This window comes from Mus pahari, chromosome 16 (assembly GCF_900095145.1).
Source record: "Mus pahari chromosome 16, PAHARI_EIJ_v1.1, whole genome shotgun sequence".
Lineage (NCBI taxonomy): Eukaryota > Metazoa > Chordata > Mammalia > Rodentia > Muridae > Mus > Mus pahari.
The window spans coordinates 44,574,150-44,588,425 of NC_034605.1; the positions used below are offsets into that span (position 1 = coordinate 44,574,150).

The window sequence follows — 14,276 nt, forward strand, 5'->3', positions numbered from 1 at the left end:
AGAGGACCCTCTCAAGGTGTGTGTGGGGGGGTAAACATTCGAGTTGGCTTTTCAGTTAGAAGCAAACTTTCCTGAACTGGTTCACATGGAGCAGGTGCTTAGTAGAGAGAGACTGGGATGTTGTCTTCTGTATAAGGATAGTAATATGATAGACCTCGGAAGTTGCTGAAACACAGTCTTGGTGGCCTCTTGTCATTGGTGGATCTCTTTCTTTCTTTCTGTTCTGTGACCTGCACTGTGTGGGGAAGGAAACAGGTTTAACTTGAGTTACCCAGAGATGGAGAAGAGTCAGTGCAATCCAATCAAAATCTCCCAGGGAAAGGGACTGTTCAGCCCCATACAGAGCAGCTGTTGCCTCTTGGATGTGGCCAGGGAGATGGAGTTATGCCAGTGCCGAGCATCAGTCTCTAGTGTGTGGATAGTGAGAAGCAACAGAGGCCTGGAAGTAAGGAAGTGACGGCTGGAGAGGCATAAGGGGGTGTGCTCCATCCCTGTGGTGTGTTAAGTCAGCAGTGAACAGTCCATTGGGAGCAGGTTGAAGACGGCATAAAGCACAGTAAAAGTCCTGGGTAAATTATTACAGTTACAGGAGGCAAGCTGATGGATTGCTTTCTAAATGGGATGCGGAGAGGAAGCAGCATGGCCTTCACCTTTTGAGATCATGGAGCTATTCTTCCATTAAGCCTTAATTAGCTTTAATGATAGTCCCTGACTCCCTTGCTCCTGTGGATCAGATAGCAGGTGAGGCCTTTTATGCGCTCTCTCGTTCAGGGCTCTCCCCAGCCGTGGGTACTCACTGTTTGCTGGCTGAGTCTTCCGAACTATACTTCTGCAGCAGGACTAACACTGTTCTTTGCCTTTCAGAGATGTGGTACTGGATCTTCCTCTGGGCTCTGTTCTCCTCTCTGTTTGTCCACGGTGCTGCAGGCGTGCTCATGTTTGTGATGCTGCAGAGGCACAGGCAGGGGAGAGTGATCTCCATCATTGCTGTCAGCATCGGGTTTCTGGCTTCTGTAACTGGAGCAATGATTACTAGTAAGTTGACTTGTTTTGTTTAAAGACATAATTTTATATGCAAATACTGCTTTGGTAAGTGCTGTTGTTATTGTAAAAGAAACACTACCTTTGATGTAGACTGGTCCTCAGCACTTACAGCCTAGAAGGCAAAGGTGAGTTGATTTACTCACAGGACAGATAACACATGTCACTATGTACGCTTGCTCTGCGTGGATTTGAGAGAAATGGCATTGGCAAGGGCCATGGCTGGTTCAGTCTGAAAGTGCTTTATAGCAAAAGAAGTTTCTGCTTTAAACATGCCTCCTGTCTACTAAGAAAAGAAGGTAGGCACTGAAGATAGAGCCTTTGAGTCTGTGGGCTCATCTACCTGTGACAACAATCACTTATCATGACAAAAACTTCTCCGCTTCAGGAAATGTACAGTTTTCTGCTGAGCTGTCTTGTGGATTTCCTTAGCCTGTCACCTGGTTTTGTTCTCCTGACACTGAACTTGGCCCTACTCCACCCTGAACTTCAAAGTTAGTTCTGGTTTCTGGGCTGCTGCTCGAGCAGATCCCAGTTGCATCCTGGAAGCCCCTCCGCTGCTTTCTTACTGGGTTGTGCTTATGGCTGCTGACAAAGATCCCTGCTGGTTTTGCGACATAGACATCCAGGGCAGGCAGTCCCTTTGGCTGTCTTCTACACTGTGGGCCCTTGCTGCTGCACTGCACTGCTTGGAAGTCTCCACAGGGACTTCTTTCTTTCACTTGATTCTGGACACAGAATATGAGGAAAGCCTTAGACCAGGCGCAGGTCTAGCTCCTGGGGTTCTCAGAGAGTCATGAAGAAGAGACTGGAGTAAGTGCTAAAGGGTCTTGAAATATTAGTCAAGAAGTCTGGAGTTTTTCCCTGCAGGCCACAGAAAACAAGTAGATATTTTTATTTTTCCCCTTTTTAAAGATTGCCTGCCTATCTGTATGTCTGTGTATTTTGTACATGCAGCGCGTACAGAGGCCAGAAGAGGATGTAAGAGCCACTGGCACTGGCGTTACAGCTGGTTGTTAGTTGTCACATAGGTACTGGGAACGGAACCTGTGTCTTCTGAAAGAGCAATAAATGCTATACATAAACCTCTGTGGGTAGGCTTTGAAGTATATGTGAATGAACCTCTGCGGGTGGGCTTTGAGGTGTATATATAAACTTCTGAGCATCTCTGGGCCACAGATATGGGGGAAAGCTCTTCAGTCAGAGATTTTGTTTTATAACTTTATGGAGTGAATGAGAAGAAACAAGAGAAAACTCTTAAAGGCAGGGCCTTCATTGCCACACCCACTAGTAAAGCTACCTAGACAGTTGTACTGTTAGCTGGGTGGGTGGGGTGAAAGTAAAAAAGAAGGAAGGAAATGGGTAGAATCAAGAAGGGAAATAAAGAGGAAGGAAGAGGAGTTAGGAGATATCTATACTGTATGAGGGTCTGGGCTAGGTGATAGCTATGTGCTGGTCACTGTAGTGACACTCCAGGAGACAGGGACAGTCAGTGTGGGCTATTGTTGTGGTCTATGAGCTGGGGACAGAGAAGCAGTTTGCTCAGATGCTGTAAACAATAACCATGTGGATATGTCACTGTAAGATTTTGAAAGGTATGTAGAGAATTCTACCTCCATTTATGTCTAATATGGCTATGTGCATGTAACCAACCCACTTCAGCTCCATGGCAAGTATAATAAATTAATGATTTTTAAAACTGCAATGAAATGTTTAGAAATCCTTGAAAATGTGAATCTCCCACAATTTCAGATAAAAATTTGGTTCTTGGGTTAGCAAGAACATACAGAAATGTTTTGTTAGTAATATTTTGACTTGCAAAGATGAATGTTAAAAAGCTATCTAGAATAGTTAGCTATATGTCTTCTCTTTCTCTTTATTTAAAAAAATCATTTCCATTTTTCTTCTATATGGTGTTTGACCTGCATGTATATCTGTGTGCCACATGCATGCAGTGTTGTCAGAGGCTAGAAGAGCACATCACATTCCCTGGAACTGGATCCACGGGTGGCTCTGAGCCACCGTGCAGGTGCTGAGGAGCAAACCCAGGTCCTCTGGAGGAGAACCCGGGGCTTTTAACCACTGAGCTGTCGCTGCAGCCCCGTATATCTTTTCTTAATGTAGCTTATTGGTGGCTTACATAGCTATACATTGAGTTCAGCAGTTGCTAAATAGCCTTATCAGTATGATGCTGATGGGGTGTATATTGGCACATATCCATTATGTTGTTACTTAGATTTTGTTTCCAAGAACAAGTGATGTGTCGTTTGGGTAGTTTGTATTTGTTCTTCCCATTTTGGTTTATATTGATACTGCCTAGTTTGATTTAAACAGAAAGGGGGTGGGTTGGAATGGTGCTAGGGAGGTAACCCAGTGTGAGTGAGTACTTGCTGTGTAAAAGTCAGGACCTGAGTTGGTGCCCCAGCTCCCATGCAATACCCTGGGTGTGGCCATGCAAACCTGTAGTCCCAGCACTAGGGTGGGAGTCAAGGTTTGGGGATAGCCTAGCGGCTGAGTGGTAAGCTTCCAGTTGAGTGAGGTTCGCTCTCTCAGGGGTGAGATAGAGAGTGTCAGGGGAGCACACCCAGGGCCAGGGCGCCTAGCACCCTTCTCTCACCTCTCCATATGCGCACGTGCAGCCTGCTCCCTGTTACATACAGAAAGAGCTTCTTTGTGGTGTGTGTGTGTGTGTATATGTGTGTGTGTGTGTGTGTGTGTGTGGGTGTGGGTGTGGGTGTGTGTGTCTGTGTGCATGCTTGAGACAGGATTTTTCTTTGTAGCCCTGGCTGACCTGTATCACTCTCTGTGGACCAGGCTAGCCTGGAACTCAAAGATTTGCCTGTCTCTGCTTCTGCCTCTTGGGTACTGGGATCAAAGGTGTGTGCTACCACACCTTGTTATAAATAAAGTTTTTTTAAAAAAGAAAAAAATGGGTTTATTTCTGTATTGTGCCCCATTTTAGTTGTCTAATCTTTTATAAGTATTTTAGCTAATCTAAAGATGTAGAGCAACATCTTTTGGTTGACGAATGTGCATCTCTGTGTACTGGTGGTCTCAGCCTCCCCTCTGCACATTGCTTGTGCATTGCTTGCAGGTTCAAAGGTTCAGTCCATTATCATCATGTTGGGAAGCATGGCACCATTCAGGCAGACATGGCACTGGAGGAGCCTAGAGTTCTACATCTTAATCCAAAGAAGCAGGAGGAGACTGTCTTCTGCAAGTACCTAGGAAAAGACTGGAATTCCACGCTGGGCAGAGCTTAATCATAGGAGATCTCNCCCCCCCCCCCCACACACACACAGTGACCTGCTACTTCGTACAGAGCCACACCTATGTGAACAAGGCTACATGTCCTAATAGTGTCATTCCCTATGGGCCAAGCATTCAAACATATGAGTCTATGGAGGCCAGGCCTTTTAAAGCCACCACAAAGAATCAGGAACAATCTTCTTAAAGGAACAGATGGTCAGTGTTTTAGACTCCTGAGGCAGTGAGGCAGCGATCCCTGTTACTTAAGCCTGCTGTTGTCGCACAAAGCATAGATGTGGGGGTGAATGGACACCACTTGTTCCCAGAAACAGGCATCTGGTAGTCAGACTATCACTCATCCTGACCTAAGCCTACCTTTATTGTCAGTGTTAGATCCCTTCCTACAGTTTTTACCCCAGTCTCCACGGAAGTAACCTGTCAATTACTTATCAGTCTATGAGTGCTGTCTTCTTATTTGCTGTATTCTCAACATCCAGGGCTACGTCTCTTGGCTCTTGTGATTGGTTCATCTTCTGTTTCTATTTTCTCAGTAGGGCCTTAGTTCTTAGGCCTCTGTGGTTTTGTAGTGTGTCATGGAGGTGCTTTGGTCTAGTGAGTGTGTCCTAGGTAATTCAGAGTTAGTGCAGCCATCTGTTCATGTTCTTTCCTGTGGATTTCAGAGTGTATCTCCTGAATCCCTGCCTCTGAGCATGAGTATGGAAGCTCTGGGATGTTAGGGAGCGTGACGTGACGTGTCCACTTAAGGAACCCATCCTCCCTCTCAGAGAGAAAACTGCTTCCTCAGTAGGAGCTGTGTGCTTTGCACACACCCTGAACACCTGATGTGCATGATAGTTCTTGGTCACACTCTGGTTGTACTGGTGTGAGGAAATCGTGTGACTCTTGGGTAGTTGTGTTTAGGAAGAATTCACAGAGGCCTGGTGCAGTGAAGAGGTGTGGGCTGGGGACAAGCCAAGCGTTAAGGCAGGTACAGACTGGGACTGAAGAAACAACCGAAGTATAGTCAGAGATAGAGAATTTAAAATGTAACGTTTATTGAATAGTTATATGCTAGTAAGTGTAACATGTCAAAATGGACTTAAGGAGGAATACTAATGGAACAGTATTTTTAAATCATTGAAGTGCTGAAGCCACCCCTCCCCCCAATCTCCAGACCCAAATACCAGAATTTTAAGGAACATTTACCCTTCCTCCCTTTTAATCCAAATTATTACAGAAAATAGAGTAAAAATTGTATGACTTGCTAGAGACTGGTCTGACCACGCCAGGAAAGATAAAAAGGGTAAAGACCGTAGGCATGGGCTCCTCCGTCTTAGAATGCTGCTGTCCCTGGGTGCAGAGATCCCGTGCTGACATCTAGGGCTTCGCTGTTAGTTTTTAAATTGTATATATTTTTATATAGTCATTTTACCTGCGTGTATGTGTGTGCACCACCTATGTGTCTGGTGCCCATGGAGGCCAGACAGGGCATTGGGTCCCTTGGAGTTACAGATAGCCATGAGCTACCATGTGGTTGCTCGGAATTGAACCCAGGTCCCTTGAGAAAGCAGTGATTGCTCTTAAACACCGAGCCATCTCACCAACCATGTTTGTTTGAGAACTCACTGAGAACCCCACCTGCCTCTGCTTCCCGAGAGAGCGGCGGTTGAGGGGTGCTGCTGTACCTGGCCCTCTGCCTTTTCTTCTCTACTACTTTTCCTTTGTTGTCTCTCCCTCCTCTCCTCTTTTCTCCTGCCCACCCTCCCTCCTTCCCTCCTTCCCTTCTGACCTCCCTTCCTCCCTTCCCACTTCCTTCCCTGTGGTTTTAAGGCCCTCTCTTTCCTAGTCTACCGAACCCATCCACTTGGTTTGCAAGTTTACAGTTGTGGTTTTGTTTTTAGCCTTTTCTTCTTTCATGATGGCATGCTGTGAGGTAGGACCAGGATGGCTATTCTGGCACCCTAAGTTGGGTTGTGAGGCACTGATGTTCCTCCTGCCATGACTGCTCTCTAGAGTTAGTGCACAGAGTACTGGGACCAGTACCTATTTCTTTCCTTTTCAATATGTGCATTTTAAGAGGATGGATGAGAGTTTATTCTGGAGTAAACACAAGTGGCAATTGTTATTGAAAAGATCCTCACGTTAAAAGTGCTGAGAACTGTGGACTGTAGCGTTCCATTAAAAGCACCGTTCTTGAGTTGTGTGGTTCTGTGGGGTTTGGTAAAGGTTAACCAGCCGTGTGGAGAAGGAGATCCTCCTCAGGTGAAGCGCGCTGAGGGTTTCTGTTTGGGTAAACTGAAAGGTGACCTGCTGCAGGCAGGCGGGCAGCTGTGTGTGTGTGTCTGTGTGTGTGTGTGTGTGTGTGTGTGTGTGCACACGCGCGCAGCAGGTGGGGCCCTGGGTGACTCTGCTCTGCTTCCCCCCCCCCCCAGGTGCAGCAGTGGCCGGCATCTACAGAGTGGCTGGGAAGAACATGGCCCCCCTGGAAGCCCTGGTGTGGGGCGTGGGGCAGACTGTGCTGACACTTATCATCTCCTTTTCAAGGATCCTCGCCACACTTTGAGTTCTGAGGGGATGTCTTCTTCACTAAGGAAATGGGTGAACAGAGTTCCCGGAAATGTGTTGTTAACCAGCTGAGATGAAGTGGTACAAGCAGGGACCCAGCAAGAAAAACCTAGGGAAGACCTTGAGCCGTGTGGAAAGCCTGCCCTCTGGCGTCCAAACGATTGCACTACCGCACTGCACCTTATGTGCCTCCATTCCAGGCAAGGTGCACAGACACTCCGTGAAGCTGCAAGAGGAAGCACCTTGTTCAGCTGCCAATCAGGTTAACATTGGTGTTGACGTCATCGTTCTCAACAGTGTTGTGTTAAGTTACAGGAATGTTTTGAGAAATTGATCTATGTGCCAAACTTTCCTTTCTGTTAACATTGATCATGTGATAGTTTGCAAGTGTAGACGTAGGTGAGTGCTGTGAGTATCCTTGACATGGATTCAGGTAAGGTAGTCAGGCTTAGCTTTGTCATGTTAATCCTATGAGTGTTGGGTAGTGGGCTTTCAATACCAAGGACGGTGTTTGTTAAGCTGAGTGTTTCTGGGACTTGGGGCTTTAATATGTCTCTGTGTTGTTATTTAATTCATGTGAAAAGCACTAGTCTCCTCAGTGGAGGACGAGCTGAGCTGTTCTGTGGACTCAGACTTGTAGGGTGCATACTTTTCTGTAACCTACACCTTTCATAGTTTCCCTCATATATCATATTCTATTTATATGGATCAAACCTTTTGAGTCAGACACATTGTCACTTGTGTGTCATAAAAATATAATTTACATTTTTCTTATAAATTTTGTAAGAAAAATTCTAAAATGCATGTTGCATTCTTCAACCCTTCTAAATGTTTTTGTCTCCATCTCACAGAACATTGTAGTTCACTGCAGTGGGATTGTGTGCACTGTGTACGTGTCTTGGACGGCTAACTGTTTAGAGAGTGGCCTAAATTAGGCCCTGGGATTAAGAACGCTTCATTTATAGAAAAACAATAAGTACCTTACATAGGAAGAGCAGTAAACTGTCTCCCTCTGTGTATGGCAGAGTGACAATTACACTTGGGAAGGCAGGGGGACTGAGTGGATCGCTTTCACGTTGGCGGGTAGTCTGAGTATTCAAGACAGTGCAGAGCCTTTATCTAAGGGGATGTTAGTGGTGTGCTTGACGTTTGTGTTTCTAAGTTATTACCTGAGTCGAATAGAGTCTCAGGTCACATTCATTAACAGTGGAAATGTACTTTGTTTATAAAACCTTTTGAGAGGTTTAGAAAAACACACAGTTGTTTATTACAAATATAGGAAGTTGGGAAAGTACAGACCCTGGTTGAACTAAGTGTGTGTGTGTGTGTGTGTGTGTGTGTGTGTTAACCAGTTGTAATTACAAATGTGCTAACTTAAGGGAAGATCCATTGTAGAAATTATGAATTTATAGGTAATCTAAAAAATAGCATAGCACCTTGAGCTCCTTAACTTAGTTTGTTTGAAGACATTTATTATCCATGCCCCTTTTCTCTAACAAAGAATGCATTATCAGTTTTTGGAGGAGCTGCTTTTGCCAGTGCATCAGCCAACTTAGACTTATTAATAACGTGGCTTGGAAATTTAACAATCCAAAAATCAACCAATAAGCAAAGCTGTATCCTTAGAGATGTCAGAGAACAAGTCTGAAATTGATTGCTTCTGCTATGCCCAGGCCTGCTGCTCTTCCCATGCATTCTTTGTATTCTTGCTGTTTTTCTAAGCATAAACGTGAGCATCTTTTCCAGATAACCCCAGTTCTCTCTCCTGTTTGGCTGGCTTTGCTCTTGTTAGAACTCAGAACTTTGTGTGCCAGCATGAGACTTAACTGTCACTGACATTGACTTGTGTGCAGAACAAATATTTATGTTAATTAACATGGTTATTTTATGACCTAAGAAAGTTATCATGTCATAGTAATACGGAGCCCATTGTTCAAATCTAAAACTAAAAATTACCTTGACACATTGAATATGTGAATGAATGGACCAAAGAGAAGTGAGCTTGTTTTGTGCTCTAGGGTGAAAGTCTAAGGGGGTTAGTTACCACTTCATCCACGATCATCTCATTGTCAAGCTAATTTGCATTAAGAATTGTGTTTGTGTGTGCACTTTTAATTTGATGGGCATTTTTAGTTTCTTCAGTTATTTCCATTGGTATTTTATGTAACTATCACTCTTGGTATTTTGAAATGCAGTTGAGTAGTGTGGATTTATGAAACTGTCTATATATCTATTTATATGGTAAAGTTTTCAAGAAGCTGTTTCTTATAGAGACAAAGTGTTTAATGAAATATATATATACATAAGTATATCATTATATATACATATATAGATAACTATATATGAATACAGTCCAATTGGAGAGCTTTGTTTGATGAACATTTTCCTGTTCTTCTGGAGAAGTTGATACATTTGTTTGGTTAAATGATCTTTGAAATAGACTGGAGGGTATTTAAGGTTTTGCTGGAGACCCTTGTTTTGGATCTGACAAAAGCCCTCACTGACATAGTCAGTTCCATTTTCTTAAAAGCTCAGCCGTGGATTAGCAGTACATTTTCTTCCTTAGCACCACGATCTCGTGTGACTAAGAGTGCAGCCTGATAACGATGCAGTTCCATTGGCTTCTCAGGAGACGTGGTTAACTCAAATCCTCATGTGTGTCAGCCAGTGTTAAAGTCTTACCCAGGATTCTTTCTTAGTATTTGCAACAAAGAGTTCCATGGCTCCTTTTCTAAGCCTTCAGGGGAATTGTGTGTGTGTGTGTGTGTGTGTGTGTGTGTGTGTGTGTGTGTGTGTGTGTGTGAAAGAAGGGAAATAAGGTGTGTTGTGAAGAGCAGGGATAATTAAGATCTGAGGATGCTATAGGAGAAGTGCCTCCAGGACCTTCCATTCACAGCGTGGAAGGCTGAGTGGCCCCTTGGAGCTGCCTAGGCTGGTACTCACTACCTGGCTCAGTTTGCTGAGTTCTGTTGTGTAGATCTCCTGTGTACAAGGATGGCTGAAATAGGATTTCCTCAGATTCTACCAGGAACTGGACAAACAGTTTCAAACTCTAAAAAGGTTGGGGTAGTACCTTCCTGCTACCTGAGACTCATCCTTTCTCCCTCCCAGGACCTCAGTTTCTGTTTCCATCTCATCCTCTGAGTTGGACATTTCAGAGTCTTAGATGTTGCTCTGAAATAGTGGACAAGGACCAGACTCTAAGCCAATGTGATAGACTGGAGTCCATGCTTGCTCTGTCACGTGGTTTACTTTGGTCTGAGCATCATTTAACCACTCTCAGCTTTAGGTCTCACTTTGAATTGATTAATACCTGTGGGTAAACAGTATATCTAACAGTAAGTCAGTAGAATTCTAAAGTTATATTTTGCCATAACCATTGGGATGGAGTTTTATGAAATTCACCTTCATCCATTTCTAATTTTTTTCTGTATGTTGTAAGAAAAAAGACTTTCATATCATTTTACTTTCATTACCTCCTCTTTGCCCCTTAAAGTCAACAGATAACTTTTCTAAGGAGACTTTGGGGAGTTGATAGTGGTGGGTGTGATGGGTAAATAGGACTATATTACAGGTTCTGGTCACCTCTGGTTAATGTAGAGAGAATGGATGTGGCCAGCGTTTCCTCCACTGCCATTGCCTACTTGCTCTTTTTGGTTTGCCTCGGAACATCCTTTGACTGGGTCCCATATACAAAGTACTGCCCTCGTATTGGCTCCCGCCCCTCCTGGTCATCTGTCACTGTGATGTAAAGAATATGGAAACATTACTGAGGAATTTCTAATGATGGCTTTAGATTACAGAGAAGTGTGGTAACATAGCTTGAGTATGACTGGGTAGTTACTGTATCTTTTTAAAACTAGGGGCTGTATTCTCAGTGGTTAGACTTGACAGTCAGCCAGTAGTCTCCTAGTTATCCATAATTTCTCATCCTTTGAAACTGTTCAGGATATAAAGGGCATTATTCAATTTTAAAATGTAATGTTTCTTAAATGTGCAATACCATTTGTAACAGAGGGAAATTCAAAGTGAGGGATGTTACACAGGCTAATACAAAAGAAGAGCATAGGAAAATTCCCCTGTGTTGTATAAGCATGGTTCCTCCATCCTCTTAAGACCTTAATCACCATGGAGAGAAGTTTGCTCATGCCTTGCTCCGGTGAGTGTGGGCTCTACAAAACACAGGTGCTCACGGCACATTTTGTAGGGGATTAGTCCTCCCTTGAGGACCCCTGTGTTCTGTAGGTGATCCCGTGTGATGGCTTAGTTTCTGAATTTGCCTATCTTAGAATATAGCTGGAATCTGTTTGGGAGAAATTAATGTTTCCTATGTGAAATGTTTTCAGGAAGCAGCACACTGCACTGGCTACATCTTTCTGAGAGCAATGGCAGCACATACCTTTCTGAGCATGCTGAGCTGTGATGCAGAATCATCTCTTAATTTAGATTGACTTTCACATTCTTTACCTACATGTGTGGCACATGTGTTGAACATACATAATGGCCTTTTTGGTTTTGAAAACTAATATATTGAACAGTTTCTCTAACAGTCTCTCTCCTTTCCAAAGTCATACATCCTAACTTAGATGTGTGCAGTTCTTGGCAGAAGTTGAAGTGCTGGTGCCCATGTTTATGCTCTGGTTAGCTCATTGAAAGGGATGTATTAAAGGCACAGGGGTGGGGGCGGGGGTAGGCAGAGAGTCCATGTGATGCTCCTGTTTTCCTTTGAATGATATCCTGCTGTGTCTAGGCTCTGTGATACAGCCTTTCCCTTTTGGGGAATGCCTAGGTCCATACTCTGATGCTGATCATCTGGACCCCATGAGCAGAGTACTTCCCTCCTAGACGTGTACTGGGGATTCTTTTCAGGATGCTAACTTGTTCAGAGGCTTGTCTAAGTGAACAGTAGCTTGAGAATGCTACTGATGTTTAAAGGGTTTGTTTAGGGTTTTTTTTGTTTTGTTTTGTTTTGTTTTAAAGTTTTATATTTTTGAGATAGAGTCTCACTCTGTCGCCCAGACTAGCTTTGAACTTGTGACTCTTCTGTCTCAGCTTGCCAGGTACCAGGATGGCAGTGTGTACCACTGTGCATGGCTCCTCCTTTTTAACTCAAAAGGTTTACGTTTCATCACTGAAAGTGGTTGGGATAGAATAGTTTTAAAGTTTTCTTCCTAGAAAGAAAAACACTCTTGTTTGCCTCGGTTTTTTTTCATAGTGTTTATGATGATAATAGCTGTGTTTTCCATGGAACTCTCTTGCTCTTTCCCTGTGCACACCTTTAGTCATGAGCTCTACCTGTTTATGAACAAGCAGGACGTTCCCCTCAGCTCATTGTAGCCATATGATCTGGCAGAATGCTCACCCGCGGTTCTAGCCCAAGTATTAGCCCTGCCTTAAGATGTCCCAGGATGAAGAAGCAGCTTTAGTTATATGATAACATGGCTTTGTTTAAATAGCACAAGTATAGCTGCTCTAGCAGATACTAAGAAACTAACTTTGCCAGCCCACTGATGAACCATTTAGCTAAACCACAGTATAATTTTTTAAAAAGCTAAATGATATCTCAGTGCCTTGAAAGTTAAGAACCTTTTGTAAAGTGGACTTAGGGAGGACTGGGGTTTGGCCAATGAGCTGACTTTGTGCACACCACCTGCAGAGAGGTCCCAGAGATTACAGTGGGCCACTGAGACAAATCCAGCTACGTACTTTTTACGGTTCCGGTTCCGTAGACATTAGCCACTGACTATGACAGACCACAACTGTTTTTACAGTCCTTCACCACAAGGGGGTATTTTCCTTTCCTTCTTTCCCTTTCTCTCTTTTTTTCCAAGTAAGTATGAAATTAGAAAAACGTAGACAAACAAATGTGGGATTTTAAAGTTGAGTTTTAGGTAAACTAGAGATTCCTGTGTGGACAGTGTTAGTTTAATATTGTAGTTACAAAGGCAGACACTTTATGTAACCTTTAGAAATATGTTTACCATCAGGGATTTACTTTTACAATAGAAACATTAAATGTACTGTGAAGCTTAAAGACAGGAAGACTACATGTTGGAGGGTGATACTCAGACAAAAGTGTGTTTGATGAAGTACCCACGTTATGTGAACATGACTTCCCCTTCTGTTAAGACTATAAACTACACTGTATGAGTGTGTGTGTTGCATGTTTACATAAAACAATTTCATTCTGAAGGATTATTTCAACTATGTTTATATGTAATACCTAACAGGTTGTAAATAGTGTATACTATTGATTTTTAATTTTATATGAGCGATTTTTTTATTTCCCAAGTCATGTACAAATCTCATTGTGTATATAGCATAACTCCCTGGAGACACAAATTTTGCAGTGAATTTTAAGTATTTTAATCGCATCAGGTTAGCCTCAGAGATGCTGGTCCTTATTTTAAATTATTTTTCACCACACATTTTCTTCAAAGGGCAGCAATAAACATATGCAAGTTATTTTGATTCTTGAAAGTTGGTCTCAGAAGATAAGAGTGCAGTTCAATTCACAGCTGTAAAGAAAAGATGCACACCTTAGACCATCCGCGTTTGGTCCCAGGACAACTTCTGAGACCCATCTGCACATGGCTCTCCTCTTTGTAATATACAGGGTGAACTGCTGAAAACACACAGAACATCTGTTAAAGTGAATCCAGCACTTCAATGTCATTACACAGAATTTATTGGATTAAAGTTTGTAATATGCAGTATTTTAATAAAGTTTCTGTATTCAATTTCATGCACTTATATATATGTATATATAAATAAACCTGTCTTTAAAAACTCTATACAGTGCTGAACTCTTGGCTTATTTCCATTCTGTCTCTTCCCACCTTGTTCACAGTGGACTCACTGTATTCTCATATACCAGTGGAGTGGCCTGGAAGCAGTTTGCCTGCATCTGTAAGATCCTGGGCCCAATCCCTGATTCCACAAAAGCCATAGAAAAATACAACTTCATGGCCTCTCTGGATCTTCTGTCAGTCTTGTCTGGGCCAGTTTCACCTGTGGACTTTGAAAGGGTTGAAAAGGTTAAGCAGCAGGTTGAAAGACAGTTCAGTCAACTGTTATACTTGCTGGTAGCCAATCTTGTCCTAAACCAACTCTGGGCCACATATGAATTTATTTCTACAAGTCACTGTTCTAAAAATGATGTCACAGGACTGGGGTGGTGGCTCAGTCAGTAATGCTGGTTGCATCCAGAGCTCCAGCACACATGAAAAACGTCAAATATAGGGTCACGGAGACAAAAGGCTCCCTGGTGTTTGCTCCTTCGCCAGTCCTGATAAGTTCCAGGTCCAGTAGAGACTGTCTCTAAAAACAAGGCATCCTTAGAGAGATGGACAGTGAGTGAAGGCGCTTGCCACAGAGCCTGGTGACCTGAGACAGTGAGTGAAGGCGCTTGCCACAGAGCC

General features: G+C 43.3%; 1 protein-coding gene across 1 annotated transcript in view; it reads left to right on the forward strand.

Moving 5' to 3' along the window:
* The window catches only part of Tmem170b (transmembrane protein 170B), a 32,588-nt gene extending 18,940 nt beyond the window's left edge, over positions 1 to 13,648 (forward strand). The window contains exons 2-3 of the mRNA XM_021216017.2: positions 865 to 1,035; positions 6,723 to 13,648. Coding sequence (XP_021071676.1) covers positions 865 to 1,035; positions 6,723 to 6,853 — 302 coding nt within the window. The 3' untranslated portion in view covers positions 6,854 to 13,648. The remainder of the gene's footprint in view (positions 1 to 864; positions 1,036 to 6,722) is intronic.
* The last annotated feature ends 628 nt before the right edge of the window (positions 13,649 to 14,276 follow it).